This window comes from Phoca vitulina, unplaced genomic scaffold, assembly GCF_004348235.1.
Source record: "Phoca vitulina isolate PV1807 unplaced genomic scaffold, GSC_HSeal_1.0 scaffold41, whole genome shotgun sequence".
Taxonomy (NCBI): domain Eukaryota; kingdom Metazoa; phylum Chordata; class Mammalia; order Carnivora; family Phocidae; genus Phoca; species Phoca vitulina.
The window spans coordinates 3,083,560-3,097,353 of record NW_022589744.1 but is presented as its reverse complement, the minus strand read 5'-3'; the positions used below and the strand labels follow the sequence as shown (position 1 = coordinate 3,097,353).

The following is a 13,794-nucleotide window of genomic DNA, read 5'->3' as shown; positions in this document are numbered from 1 at the left end:
AAGGCCTATGGATATTTTGAGGTAGGTCTCTTAATGAGCTTGTTTGCATTCAGCCCGGTGGTCACTGTGGCCCCTTTGACCTTACTCAGGTTTCCATTGCTCAAGCCTGTTGTCCAGAAGTAGCCTCTACATTCCCCTCCTCCCTCCCCGAGATCGACAATGACAAATCTTTGGCATTTGGGCAGAGGTCTCCTTTTTAGTAGTTGCTTCATGCTGGACCTGGGGGAGGGGGTGTCCCTACCTAAACTTGTCTGTTTGTCAGGGGTTCTGTGCAAGTTACAGACCAGAGCTTGGTATTATACTCATGTGCTAATGGTAATTTGAGTGGGATTCCCTGGTGGTCAGGTCCATGGGATTTAGGGGGAGGGGACTCTCCCTGTTGGATCCAGCCCATAGAAATGATGACTTTATGTTAGAAAAGTGGTAATGTGAATGAAGAAATGTAGACTTTCTGAATATTTATAATATGGCCTTAAAAGTTAAAAAAAAAAAAAATTTATCCTTGAAGAAAATGAAATCACACTATACCCTGTGCTCTGCTGGATTTGGCTCACAGGCTGTGGTTTGCTGACCTCTGCCTTAGACTCCTAGCTTTTCTAGCCTTGCTTTTAAGGTCTTTCTCAACACAGCAGCTAGGGTGATCTTGTTAAAACCTGTTTCACATCTTGTTACTCCTCTGCTGCACATCTCCCATTGGTTTCCAGCCTTACTGGAGTAAAGGCCAGAGTTCATACTATGGCTGACAAGGCCCTTTATGATTTGCCTTCTGTATTGGTTAGAGCAGACTAACTGATAGAATAGGCAACTCCAGATTTTCAGTGACTTTATACAGTAGCAGTGTATTTTGTATAAAAGTTTCATTTGTCAGGGAGGCGATTCGCTGTCTCAAAGTTGTTCAAGGACACAAACTGACAGAGCCTCCCCTGTTTTCAAAGTATGTGCCTAAGGTCTCTGGGCCTTGACAGCCAGCCACCTGACAGGATGCTTATGCCAGTGGTAGGCTAAGGGCATGAGGGGATCAATATTTTATCATACTTGTACATCCGGCTTACCAGTTGGGAAAGTGATTTAATGTGATTTTTTTCTTTTTAATGTTGGTTTGGGGTTATTTAGCTGTTTAATAATTGATTCTGGGTCTAGAATTTTGACGTATCACACAGGAGATACTTGCCAAGTTAGGTCTGTTAGGTATATTTAAAAATTGGTGCATGCATCCTGGATATTTTAGTTCAGAGTTTTTCATTTGCAAGCAACAGAAATGAAATTCAAATTGGCTTAATTTTTAAAAAGGGAATGTATTGGTTTGCATAATTAAAAGTCCAGGGGTAGGCCTACTTTAAAGCACAGCTGGATCCAAGTGTGGCTTCCCTGTTTCTCATTTAAAAGTTTTAGTTCTCAGTTCAGTGGTTTTGGCTTTTTTATATACTAGGTGAATTTTTCTGATATTATTGCTTTACTGAATGACACTTTAAGATCAAGGTTGCTGGACCAAAAATTTGACCACTTAGAGGGAAATAGGGTTAGGTTTCTACTGGTATAATTATGTTATTTTATTATATTTTTGCATGGGATGGCACCATGTGAACAATTGGCTGTGGTAGAGCTTTTACATACTTGCAGGTATATGCACAGACAAGTATAGTAACGCTTTTCCCTGCTCTGCTTGTCTGCAGGCAGTGAAGTGAAATCTGCAAGAGTCCTGCTCGCTCAAGGCCTGCATACAGGAAAGAAGCAGGGGAAAAGCGTTACAGTCAGCTTTTGTTCTACAGCATTTTAAAACATAACAGGTATGTCAGATTTTTGGTCTGTCAGCCTTGACGATGCCCCTTGAAAACTGACTACTCTCTGAGATGATAGGTCATATCATTGAAATGTTTTTAAAATGTGACTGATAAAAATTCTTGTAACATTTTTGTTCTTGGAAAGAAATGTCAGAAACTCCTTTAGTGTTAATTGACACTAGCTACTAAAATAGATTTTTACTAAGAAAAATTGTCACCCAGCCTGATAGTGGCAGATGTGATGAAGGATATATTAAAAATTCTTTTTAGATTTTACTTTTAAGATTTTTTTAAAAGTTTAAATTCAGTCCTGTGGGATTGATTGAACTCAAAACATATTTTGCATTATTTAGTCATACTCTGAAGCATTTGTGACTTTAGACTACAAAAGCAAAAGAAAAATTTCACACTAACTACTTGTAGTTGCCAAGTTACTCATTCAGTCATGTTGTGTTTTAGGTATATTGGAAAGTCTGATTCAGTTACGATCAGTGTGTGGAATCACAAGAAGATCCATAAAAAACAAGGTGCTGGATTTCTTGGTTGTGTTCGACTTCTTTCCAATGCCATCAACCGCCTCAAAGACACTGGTTGTGAGTAGACACTAGTGCTTTTTAAAATTTAAAAAAAAAAAAAAAAATATATATATATATATATATTTGTGTGTGTGTGTATACACACACACACACATTTTTTTGGGGGAGGCAGGGATTCAGAAAATTCCTATGTGTGTTTGAAACATTGGTAAAAATTCTTGGTTACATTTATTTTATGGACTTTATGAAAAGAATGAAACATTTAAAATATGTGAAACTTGAACTGAATCAGAGCTGATGCTTAGTATCCAGTGAATTTGTAAGTGTTAGGAAAGGTTTGATATCCAAGAGTAAAAAGAAAGGTGTCAAAGTATATATGCCTTTTTTTATTTCTTAGTACCCTTCTCTGGTTTTGGTGGATTTATGAGATAAAGTGAGTTTTATTTAGGTGATTGGAATGTTTAAAGGGGAATTATTAGTGAATAAGAGTGATATATAAATGGGGTGAAAAAAATTAAAAGTTCTGGAAGGTAAGACATTGAGTGTAAGACAGCTGTATTAACTACTTAATTATAGCTTAGTTTTCCATCATCCTGGGCATTTATAAGATCAGGCCAAGGTCAGGACATTAGAAATGATTTCCATATTGGATTGACAAGTTTAATTAGCATATGCATAATTCATGTAACCAGGTGACAAAGCATCTTTTGGGGGATTATTCCCATTGAGACATAGATGAAAATGTCTTTTTCAACAAATTTTTTTTGTTGTTTCTACAGGATTCTTTTTTATATAATACAAAAAATATTGCTAGTCATTCATCGTCATGGAATTTTAGCCCAGATGTCTCTGCTCAACAAAAATTCACGTAGAATCTAGCTAAAGAAATTAATTAAAAATAGAGCAAATTTAGCTTTGAATATTAGGTATATTGAGATGACCCCTTTTAATGTATGATATCATAGTCCAGATATATAAATATTGATCTGTTACAAAGGGAGAAAATTGTGCCAGAAGTCCTGAGTCGAAGGAATTTAAAGGCACTTGAGAATTTCTTGTATTTCTGGGTTGACAGGGTGACCCAGCAGGAAATAGAGGACGTTGGGTTTGGTAAAGGTCTAGCATATAAAAACGAACTGTTTTATTACCCAACCCAGCAGGCAAACTGAAGACTTACAGGCCATATGTACGACCTTATCTCTGCTTCAGTTTAGCCAACATATATTGAACCTTTAATGTGCCAGGTACTGTTCAAAACCCTGGTGATAAAAGGTGAAAAAGGCATGGATCCTGTCCTCTGAGAAGCAAGGGCAAGGGCCTGCTGGCAAAGGGAGGAGGACTCACTGGAGAGACTGAACAAGAGAAGAGGAATTGCTTTGCAGAAGTCCACTATGAAGTGGATTTAGCAGTGTCCATTTACTTTGCAAAGGGAAAAATGACTGTTTTTGGCTGGATAACCAGGCACTGTAGTTTTGGGACACAGAGTTTTCTTTCTGCTGCTGTGAGTGTTTCATTGCATTAATTTACTTGACTCTTTTGATGTGCCATAATATTTGATTTATCAAACATTTATTGAGCACCCTGATACAGTGTGTGGAGTGGAAAATACAAAGACTAACGTATGGTCTCCTCTTATCAGTTCACAACTTCTTTAAATAGACAAATGGCATATAACTGTACAAGAATTCAGTTCTAAGTGCTATAATCAAAAGCAATGTGCTGTTGGGTGACACTGTTCCTTATTATAACTGACCAGGTCAGTGTGATGTCTGTTCTATAGATGAGGCATAAGAGAGTAAATAAGTTGCCCCTAAATGAGTTAGTAGCCAAACTGACTCAAATCCTTATCTTACAGTTTATACTCAGCTTTTTATTAACATTTACTTTGTGTGTGTGTGTATGGAGCTCATTTGAAATGGTTAGATAAAAAATAACAGTGATAATAACTAACATTTATTGAACACTTATATGCCAGGTACTGTGCTAAAAGTTTTACATAATTACCTAATTTGATCCTTAAAAAATATGAGGTAGATACTACAGTTATACGTGAGAAAATCAAGACTCAGGGATAAATTGCTTAAGAACAACAACTATTAAGTGACAAGCCAAGACTCAGACAAAGTGGTCTGAAATCTTTGGAGAAAAAATAATTGCATGTTGGTAATGTATACACCAGTGCCTTATGGTTTTTGAAATCTGAATTTATCAAAACTTTGTTAAGACATTTATACTAATTATATATGCAGGTAGAGATTTTAAACATTTGTTTCATCTTTAAAACATTATTTAAATGATAGGCCTGATTGCCATTGGATTATGGAAATTTACCGTCACTCTATAGAAGCTCTGATACCAGCTTATTTTTTAATTGCTTTTTTTGTTGTTGATTTGAAATAGATCAGAGGTTGGATCTGTGCAAACTTGGGCCAAATGACAATGATACGGTTAGAGGACAGATAGTAGGTAAGTGGAATTTAAAGTCATGTGAAATTTTGGCATCATTCAGACTGACCTAAACTCTAAACATCTTTCAAATCCACGTACACTAACGATAGCTTCATTGTATTGGCTTGAGTTAAATGAGTCACGTAAAATGTTTCAAACAGTGGCTCCAGGTTCCAGGCTACCTTAATTTAAAGAATTAAAAACAAACAGGGGCGCCTGGGTGGCTCAGATGGTTAAGCGTCTGCCTTCAGCTCAGGTCATGATCCCAGGGTCCTAGGACCGAGCCCCACTTCGGGCTCCTGGCTCAGCGGGGAGTCCGCTTCTCCCTCTCCCTCTGCTTCTCCCACTGTTCATGCTCTCTCTATATATCTCTGTGTCTCAAATGAATAAATAAAATCTTTAAAAAAAAAAAAAGAATTAAAAACAAACTCCCAAACTATAAATAATGTTAAAAAAAAAAAAAAAGAGGCTCCTAATGTTGTGAAAAACTATTGATCCTTTAGGCATTCTTTTAAAGACAGATTTTATATGTGGTCTGAAAGTTTCCTAAAAATAATTCTTAAACTGGTTTTTGAGTAAGAATATTCTATTGAATTTTGTTTAGGCTTTACAGTTTTAAAATAAATGATCTGTGCTAATTGAAAAGAATAAGAGGAATGATAGAATACTGATTGGAAAAAGGGAGAGGTTGTAATCTTTCATAAGGGACTCGTGGGCTATCTTGAATTGACTCAGAGGAAGGGCTTTATACAAAATTTCCTGAGGCTCAAGAATTGATGGATTGAGCTTTCATGAAGATACATAATATTTGGGGCGCCTGGATGGCTCAGATGGTTGGACATCTGCCTTTGGCTTAGGTCATGATCTTCAGGTCCTGGGATTGAGCCCCACATTGGGCTCTCAGCTCAGCGGGGAGGTCTGCTTCTCCCTCTTTCTTTGCCTTTCTCCCTGCTGTGCTCTCTCTGTTTCTCTCAAATGAATAAATTAAAAAAAAAATCTTAAAAAAAAAGATACATAGTGTGGTAGGACACCAAGATGGGCTCCTTTGAGGCTTCTTAAAGAAGAAAACGTAATTGGAATCTTACCAGTTTACTATAGAGCAGAATTTAAGATAAGTTGATTGCTTTATGAACCTATCAGAGAGGTTTTAGTTACTGAAGTTACTTTTGAAGGGCTTCATTTCCCAAGGAAATGAATTGGGTTCATAGTGAATTGCCGGAGCAGCAACATAACAAAGCCCTGTGACAGTTGTCATAGGGAAGTATCTACACTACAGCCTTACTGAGAATTCCTGTCATTCTTAGATTGAGAAGGGAGTAAAAAACTCAAAAATAAATGCTGGCATATAAGACCTTTAAATGTGATTGTTCTAACTTTATTTGATTTGGTATGTTATGTAATGTTTGCCAACTAATGTCCATTAGTAACAAGATAGTTTCACTAGGTACAGATTGGCATTTCTAAAAACTTTCCTTTGTCAGCAATTAGAAATAAACCTATGGAGTATACTATATAAAAAAGGAAAGCTTTACTTTAAAATGTGTGTGTGTGTGTTTAAATTTGAAGCTTTTGTGTGAGTTTGGTTTTCATAGTAGAGATATGTTGGATTCAAACATTATGCTTTATGATCTGCCATTTAAAAATGGAATAAGTTAAAAAAAAAAAACTAAATTCCAGTTCTTGCTGAATTAGACCTTTACAAATAATCATGTATATGTGTATATAAAATCCTTTTGGGAAATGGAGAAAAGTACAGTAGAATACTAACTTTAAAAAATATATACCCTTTCTAATAATTTTATATACATTTATATGTGTATTTTTTAAATTTTTTAAATTTTTATTTTTTTAAAGATTTTATTTATTAATTTGACAGAGAGAGACACAGCGAGAGAGGGAACACAAGCAAGGGGAGTGGGAGAGGGAGAAGCAGGCCTCCCGCTGAGCAGGGAGCCCGATGCGGGACTCGATCCCAGGACCCCTGGGATCATGACCCGAGCCGAAGGCAGATGCTTAACGACTGAGCCACCCAGGCGCCCTATATGTGTATTTTTTTATTATTTTGGTTCATTGAATATAAAATTTTTGTTTTCTTTCACTTACTCTATTATTAGTGTTTACAATTAATGATTTTAAAGGATGAATTATATCAATATATCATAACTTAATTACTGGACTTTTAAGTTATTTTTTTGCTATTGTAACATTGAAACTTGCAAGCATTTTTGGACACTTAGCATTATCCTATTTTTGGAGTATTACCTTAAAGAAAAATCTTCCAAATTGAGACGACTGATTCAAGGTTATAAATCCTTTCCCTTGTTTTTGAATCTGTTACTCAATTCTTTGCATCTCTTGTGAGGTTTTTATTTTTTTGTTATAAAATCAAATCAAATAAAAATATAGACAGAGAACATAAGGAACATTCATAATATGTCATCATTGTCATTACCTTGATATATATACCTTTTCTGTTTTTTTAAATGATATTACACTGTGCAGAATTTTAAATAACCTGTTTTAATCTGTCCTAAACATCTTTTGTTGTTGTTCATGTATCCATTTCTGTAACATTTTTAATGTTGTACGGCAGTCCATGGTGGACAAATAATTAATTTAGCTAGTTCATTATTGCTGGATATTTGGACTGTTTCTGATGTTTTAATGTTATGAACAGTGTTCTTATAAACATAGTATTTCTATGACTCATTTTACATATTGCTAGATTTAGGCCATTTAAAAACACAAACCCACCTAAAAATTGCTTAGGTGTTTTGTAATATAGCAGTCTGGAGTTGAAGCTCGTGAAATCCTTAATTTTGAGCCTTAATATTATTCTAAACAAAGCTAATGAGAAAATACATAGTTTTTGTAGTGATTATATCTAGATAAGCATTTCACTTAGCTTTTCTGTATAAAAACTGGTTAATACTGTTTTCTAGTACAATTTTCATATAATATTTTATGTTCACTGAGGAGAGAGGTATGTCACAATGTTACCTATAAGTGAAATTCATATAAAGGAGTAACATGTTGAACTTTCTGATTTTTCAAAATTTTTGCAGAGCTGGAAAATTTCAGAATTTTGAGACTCTTCCTAGAATGAAGGGTGTTAAGATGTCATACTTTATGTAGTAACTGATTAATTCTTTAAAAAGTTGGGTTATAGTCAGTCACATTTGCCTGTTCCTGTTTTATCTTTTGGGAGAATTGCCAGAAATAGAATTAAGGAATATTACAGCAGCAAGGAAGGACTTCAGACATATCAGTTAGTCTAACTTCCTCATTATTTAGATTATCTCAACTTTAAGAATGTTAAGTGTTTTGTTGAAGGTCATTGTGCCAAACTAGGTTTTAGAGCCTGGTCTAGAGCTTACATCTCTTGCTTGCAAATTTATAGTGGTAGTTTTACACCACACTAGATGATTATGTACTGTTTTAACTCATGGAATCTAAGTATTGCCTGATTGCCAAAATCCAGTGTTTTTTGTTTTTTTATTTTTTATTAAGATTTATTTTAGAGGACGCCTGGTTAGTGTCTGCTTTTGATTCAGGTCATGATCCCAGAGTCCTGGGATCCAGTCCTGCATCAGGCTCCATGCTCAGTGGGGAGTCTGCTTCTCTCTCTGCCTCTCTCCCCCTACTCATGCTTGCTGTCTCCCTCTCACAAAAATAAAATCTTTAAAAAAAAAAAAAAAAAAAAAAAAGACTTATTTTAGAGAGCTTGAACAGGAGGGGCAGAGGGATAGGGGGAGAGAATCTCAAGCAGATTTTGATCTCAGGACCCAAGATCAGAACCTGAGTCCAAACCAAGAGTTGGACTTAACCAACTGTGCCACTCAGGTGCCCCTGTTTGTTTTTTAAAGATGTGTCAAGAATTAAGCCCAAATTGATATGAACTTTTCCAGTTCCTCCGTATGTGAATATACCTTTCATGTGTTATGTCTCTTTTGAGTGTAGTAGAGGCCTTGCATTGCCCCATTACAATGGGCAAAAAGGATTTAAACTCTCCTCTATGAACACAGTAAGGCATAGAAAATCATAAAATTGTAATGTCACTCCTAAAGGGAAAAATCTCGTGGAAAAAGAAATTACAGAATTTATTAAAAGCTGAAGAGTTCATTCTAAAGTATTAAAATAAGATAAGCTAGATGTCTTTTAAAGATATATATTTTAAATTGTAATAAATCTTTCTAGTTTTACGACTCTTAGTAATTTTTTTGTTGTCTTATAGTAAGTCTTCAGTCCAGAGACCGAATAGGCACAGGAGGACAAGTTGTGGACTGCAGTCGTTTATTTGATAATGATTTACCAGATGGGTAAGCTCAGATCATTAGATAAATATGTTGATAACATCCTTCAAATAATGACAGATAAGTTGGTGTTTATTGTATACTTAACTTTAGAAATTTGCTGATCAGTTCCAGAATCTAGATTTTCCTTGTACTTGGAAAATTAGCAAGGAATCTTGTCAAGACAAATTTATAAAATAAACCAAGAATTAGATATGTTAAATTTGGTTTTTAAGAGTTTTGACTAGGAGACAAATTGCTTGACAAATATAACTTTCCTATAAATATTATGTATTTAAAAGAACAACTTTTCTGGGTGATAGACATTGGAGAGGGTATGTGCTATGGTGAGCGCTGTGAATTGTGTAAGACTGATGAATCACAGACCTGTATCTCTGAAACAAATAATACATTATATGTTAAAAAAAAAGAAGAAGAAGATAGCAGGAGGGGAAGAATGAAGGGGGGAATTGGAGGGAGAGAAGAACCATGAGAGACTATGGACTCTGAAAAACAAACTGAGGGTTCTAGAGGGGAGGGGGGTGGGAGGATGGGTTGGCCTGGTGGTGGGTATTAAGGAGGGCACATTCTGCATGGAGCACTGGGTGTTATGCGCAAACAATGAATCATGGAACACTATATCTAAAACTAATGATGTAATGTATGGTGATTAACATAACATAATAATAAAAAAAAGAAAATAAATAAAAATAGTTGACCTCCAAAAAAAACCCAACAACTCTTTTGTTTGATTAAGTTATTCAAAACCAGGCATATAAGTGCTGAATCTGAGACATTACTCCATTTAGAGGGATGGGATAGAGATTTGTGGAGTAAAAATTTTAACAACATAGAAACATTTATTGAGCATGTGTGTGTCAGGTACTGTTATAAGCACTTTTTGTGATACATTAAATCATTTAATTCACATGTGTGTGATTCTGGAATTACACCGTCTGGGTTCTAATCCTTACTCTTTATAAGCTTTATGAATTAGTTTAACTTCTGTAAGCATTGGTTTAATTTACTTACAGAAGAGGATTGTGATAATAGTATATATGCCATAAATTGTGAGAATTAAATGAAATCATTCATGTAAAGCACTTAGCACAATGTTTTGCACATACGAAGTGCTTAATAAATAATTAGCTACTATTATTACTCCTGCTGCTACTGTTGTCACCCTCATTCATTTCATAGATTAAAAACAGTGGGACTCGGAGGAGTTAAGTAAACTTGCCTTGAAGGCCGCATCGTGAATGGTAGAGCTGGAACATAGACTTAAGCCTGGATTCCAAAGCTCATACTTTTGATCACTGCTCTCTGTCTTTGTTTGATACTAGCGCTGACACTTTTCTGACTTTATTTTTAACTTTCAAAATATGTTTAATTAACACCAGTGAGGTATAGTTTATATACAGTAAGTTATTTAAAGTATATAATTGGTTGAGTTTTGACTTAAATTATTTTTGATACGAAATTTTACATCCAAGCCAGGGTATTTGCTCATTTTGTTTAAAGTCTTAAAAATCGCCATAATTTAAGTCTTCACTTTAGCTCCTTGATATATATGTTAACTTTTATGGATGTGAGGTAGATTACGGTAATTTTGAATGGGACATTTGAAATAACTAATCAGTATTAAGAGATTACAACAGTGTGAGGCTTATTCTAAGCTTGCTCTACTTTATAGTACTTTTTCTTCCCCATTTGTTTTTATATCACATCATTTAAAAATTCCAGTTTGGGGGGCGCCTGGGTGGCCCGGTTGGTTAGGCAACTGCCTTCGGCTCAGGTCATGGTCCTTGGAGTCCCGGGATTGGGTCCCGCATCAATCCCGCATCATCGGGCTCCCTGCTCAGCAGGGAGTCTGCTTCTCTCTGTGACCCTCCCCCCTCTCATGTGCTCTCTCTGTCTTTCTTTCTCTCATTCTCTCTCTCTCTCAAATAAATAAAATCTTTTAAAAAATAAATAAAAATTCCAATTTGGTCTACATTTTATAATACAGTTGTACATGCATATAATTTATAAATTAATTGATAAACACTACATTTTGTGCTTTAATTGTTATCACAGGGCAAAAGACCTCTTAAGCATCTCTTTATTTCCTATTTTTTATGGTTTCTAAACTCTGCCAGGGTTTTGGTGGAAATATTAACATTACTACATTTCTGTGGTCATTTACCTATATTTTTTTGTTGTTATTACATGCATTAAAAAGTTACTGAGGAGGAAGTACCATTCTTTTAAAAAAAATAATTTGGGTAGGCTAAATTCTTTAAAAATTCTTTTATATACTTTTATGTTAATTTTAAAAATTAGGTGTGATTTTTATTTTTAGTATGGCTTTTTTTCCCTACTAAATTCTGGAGAAATTAGTATGATCTAATTGAGTGTTGATGTTATTCAAGAATTCAGAGTTTGGCTGATGGAAAATATTAGTCACACCTCAGTGTAAATATCTTAGAAGGTTCAAAATTCCAGAAGATACATTGTACAGTTTTAAAATAAGCTGACAAAAATTCCGGTATTCTATTGATTTTTCAGTTGTCATTCCTGATTTATAATAGCAGATGTCTTCCTGGCTCATTTATTGTACTAAAAACATTCTGTATCCACCTTCCTATTGATGCCTTCTCTCTTAATTTTTATTTAAGCTGGGAAGAAAGGCGAACTGCCTCTGGAAGAATTCAGTATCTAAACCATATAACAAGAACTACGCAATGGGAACGCCCAACACGGTAAGAACACATAAATGTCTTCCCGTGGTCTGTGCTTTTTGCCTTCTTGAATTCGTTACTTTCTGTTTATCTGTCAGCTTTACCAGATTTCCTTTCTTGGTTTATACTGCTCAAGATCAGTAGATCTTACAGCAAGTGCCAATATTATTTCCAAAAGTAATTTTCAAAAAAGATTGTTTAGCAGGTCATCCTGTTATTGTAGCGCTAGGGCCTGTGATGGTACTTAATAAATATTTATTAAATGAGTTAACTGAATAAATTGAGAAGTCATCTTATTTCTGGGACTCTTAAAAAAATTTTTTTTTGAGTCTGTTATTGAATGGCTGTAACAAAATATATATACTGGATCTTTATTTGTTCAGTCATGTCGGGGTATGATTATATTATTATATTGCATCCAGTAAGGTCTGTGATCAAGATAAGAACCAGATGCTCTGAGACCATATGGAGGACACCTAACTTAGAGTGGCAGGTAAGGGGATGTTAGAATCTGCAAAGGAAAACCCTGAAGGAGGAGAATTTCTGAACTAAATCTTGAAGAATGTTAGAATTTAACCAGGTAAGGGGAAGGTGATGAAAAGTATTGAGTAGTGGTAACAGCTATCATTCAGTTCACCAGATGGTTATATGCCAATTACTATGGTCAGCATTTACACTGTAACAGTGAACAAGGCAGAAGGGCCTTCATGGAGCTTAATGTATAAAGATATGGGGATGCAAGATAATTTTCAGAAACTCCAAGGAAGTACTTTTTATTTTTATTTTTTAAGTATTTTATTTATTTGGGGCACCTGGGTGGCTAAGTCAATTAAGCGTCTGCCTTCAGCTCAGGTCTAGCACCAGGTCCGGCTCCCTGCTCGGTGGGGAGCTTCTCCCTCTCTCTCTGCAGCCTCCCTGCTTATGCTTTCTCTCTTTCAGTCTCTCTCTCTCTGTCAAATAAATAAATCTTAAGAAAAAAGATTTTATTTATTTATATGAGAGCGTGCACGTGCCGGGGATGGGGCTGGAGGGGCAGAGGGAGAGACATTTTTATTTTATCTGAGCATAAATGAATGTGTACTTGTGTCAGTGCTTTAGTGAAGTCCCATTTCGTTCTAACTCATTTAACTGATGAAACTGACTTTAATTTCCACATGTATAAAGTTGATTGTGGTTGTAAATGTTAGTTTAAAAATTAACTCTTGATTATCCTCTTATATTTTGGATGACCTGTCAGTATACTGGGAGTTCTTTGAAGAGTCACACCATCTTCTTTATTCATTCAATAAATATTTATGAGCTACCCTTATATATATATGCCAAGCACCATTCTAGGTGCAGGGGATATAGGGAAACAAACTAGGTGGACTTTCTACTCTCAGTAAATATTCTAGTAAGGGAAAACAAACAAGGATGCAGATAAAAATTGCTATGCTGAGAAAGTAAGGTGATGTACTTATCAAATGCCTGGGTGATTACCTTCGAATTGAAGGTCTGGAAGGACCTCTCAGACTTAAGCTTAAACTATGATTTAAATGACAAAAAGGAGCCCGGCCTAGGGAGAGTAGGAAAAAAAAGCATTCTGGGTGGGAGGAAGAACTCCTTTCCAGCCCTAAAGGTAAAATAGTGTTGGCAAGTTCAAGGAGCAGGAGGAATGTCAGTGTGGCAGAAGTGGAGTGGGAGAAAGGTGGGAAGTCAGGTCCAAGAGGTAGGCTGAGGCTAAGTCAAGTCTTGCTTTGTTAACTAGTGCTCACATCTACAAATATATGTGGATTTCATATAAAATGTAATTCAAATCAGTATAAAATGATTTAAATACATAATTGACAATCTGCCTGTAACAGGAGTTTGTTTGGTGTTTAGAGGTGTCAAGCTTGCTTTTATTCAGAGTTTTTGAAATCATTATATTTGTATTGATCATTCCGTTTTCTTGTGATTGTTCCTGCAGTACATACATTGTCTAGAGAACTCTACCTTTGATATCTGAGTTGAGTAACTTTTCTTCCCCCTTACTTTT

The 13,794-nt window shown here is 35.4% G+C and overlaps 1 protein-coding gene across 4 annotated transcripts in view; it reads left to right on the top strand.

Moving 5' to 3' along the window:
• The window catches only part of SMURF2 (SMAD specific E3 ubiquitin protein ligase 2), a 134,798-nt gene that overhangs the window by 79,674 nt on the left and 41,330 nt on the right, over window positions 1–13,794 (top strand). For all 4 annotated transcript variants that reach the window (XR_004302439.1, XM_032429860.1, XM_032429861.1 and 1 more), the window contains exons 4-7: window positions 2,241–2,374; window positions 4,718–4,783; window positions 9,000–9,084; window positions 11,715–11,798. Coding sequence is in view for 3 of the 4 variants with exons in the window: in XM_032429860.1 (XP_032285751.1) it covers window positions 2,241–2,374; window positions 4,718–4,783; window positions 9,000–9,084; window positions 11,715–11,798 (369 nt within the window). In the remaining variant the exon portion in view is untranslated. The remainder of the gene's footprint in view (window positions 1–2,240; window positions 2,375–4,717; window positions 4,784–8,999; window positions 9,085–11,714; window positions 11,799–13,794) is intronic.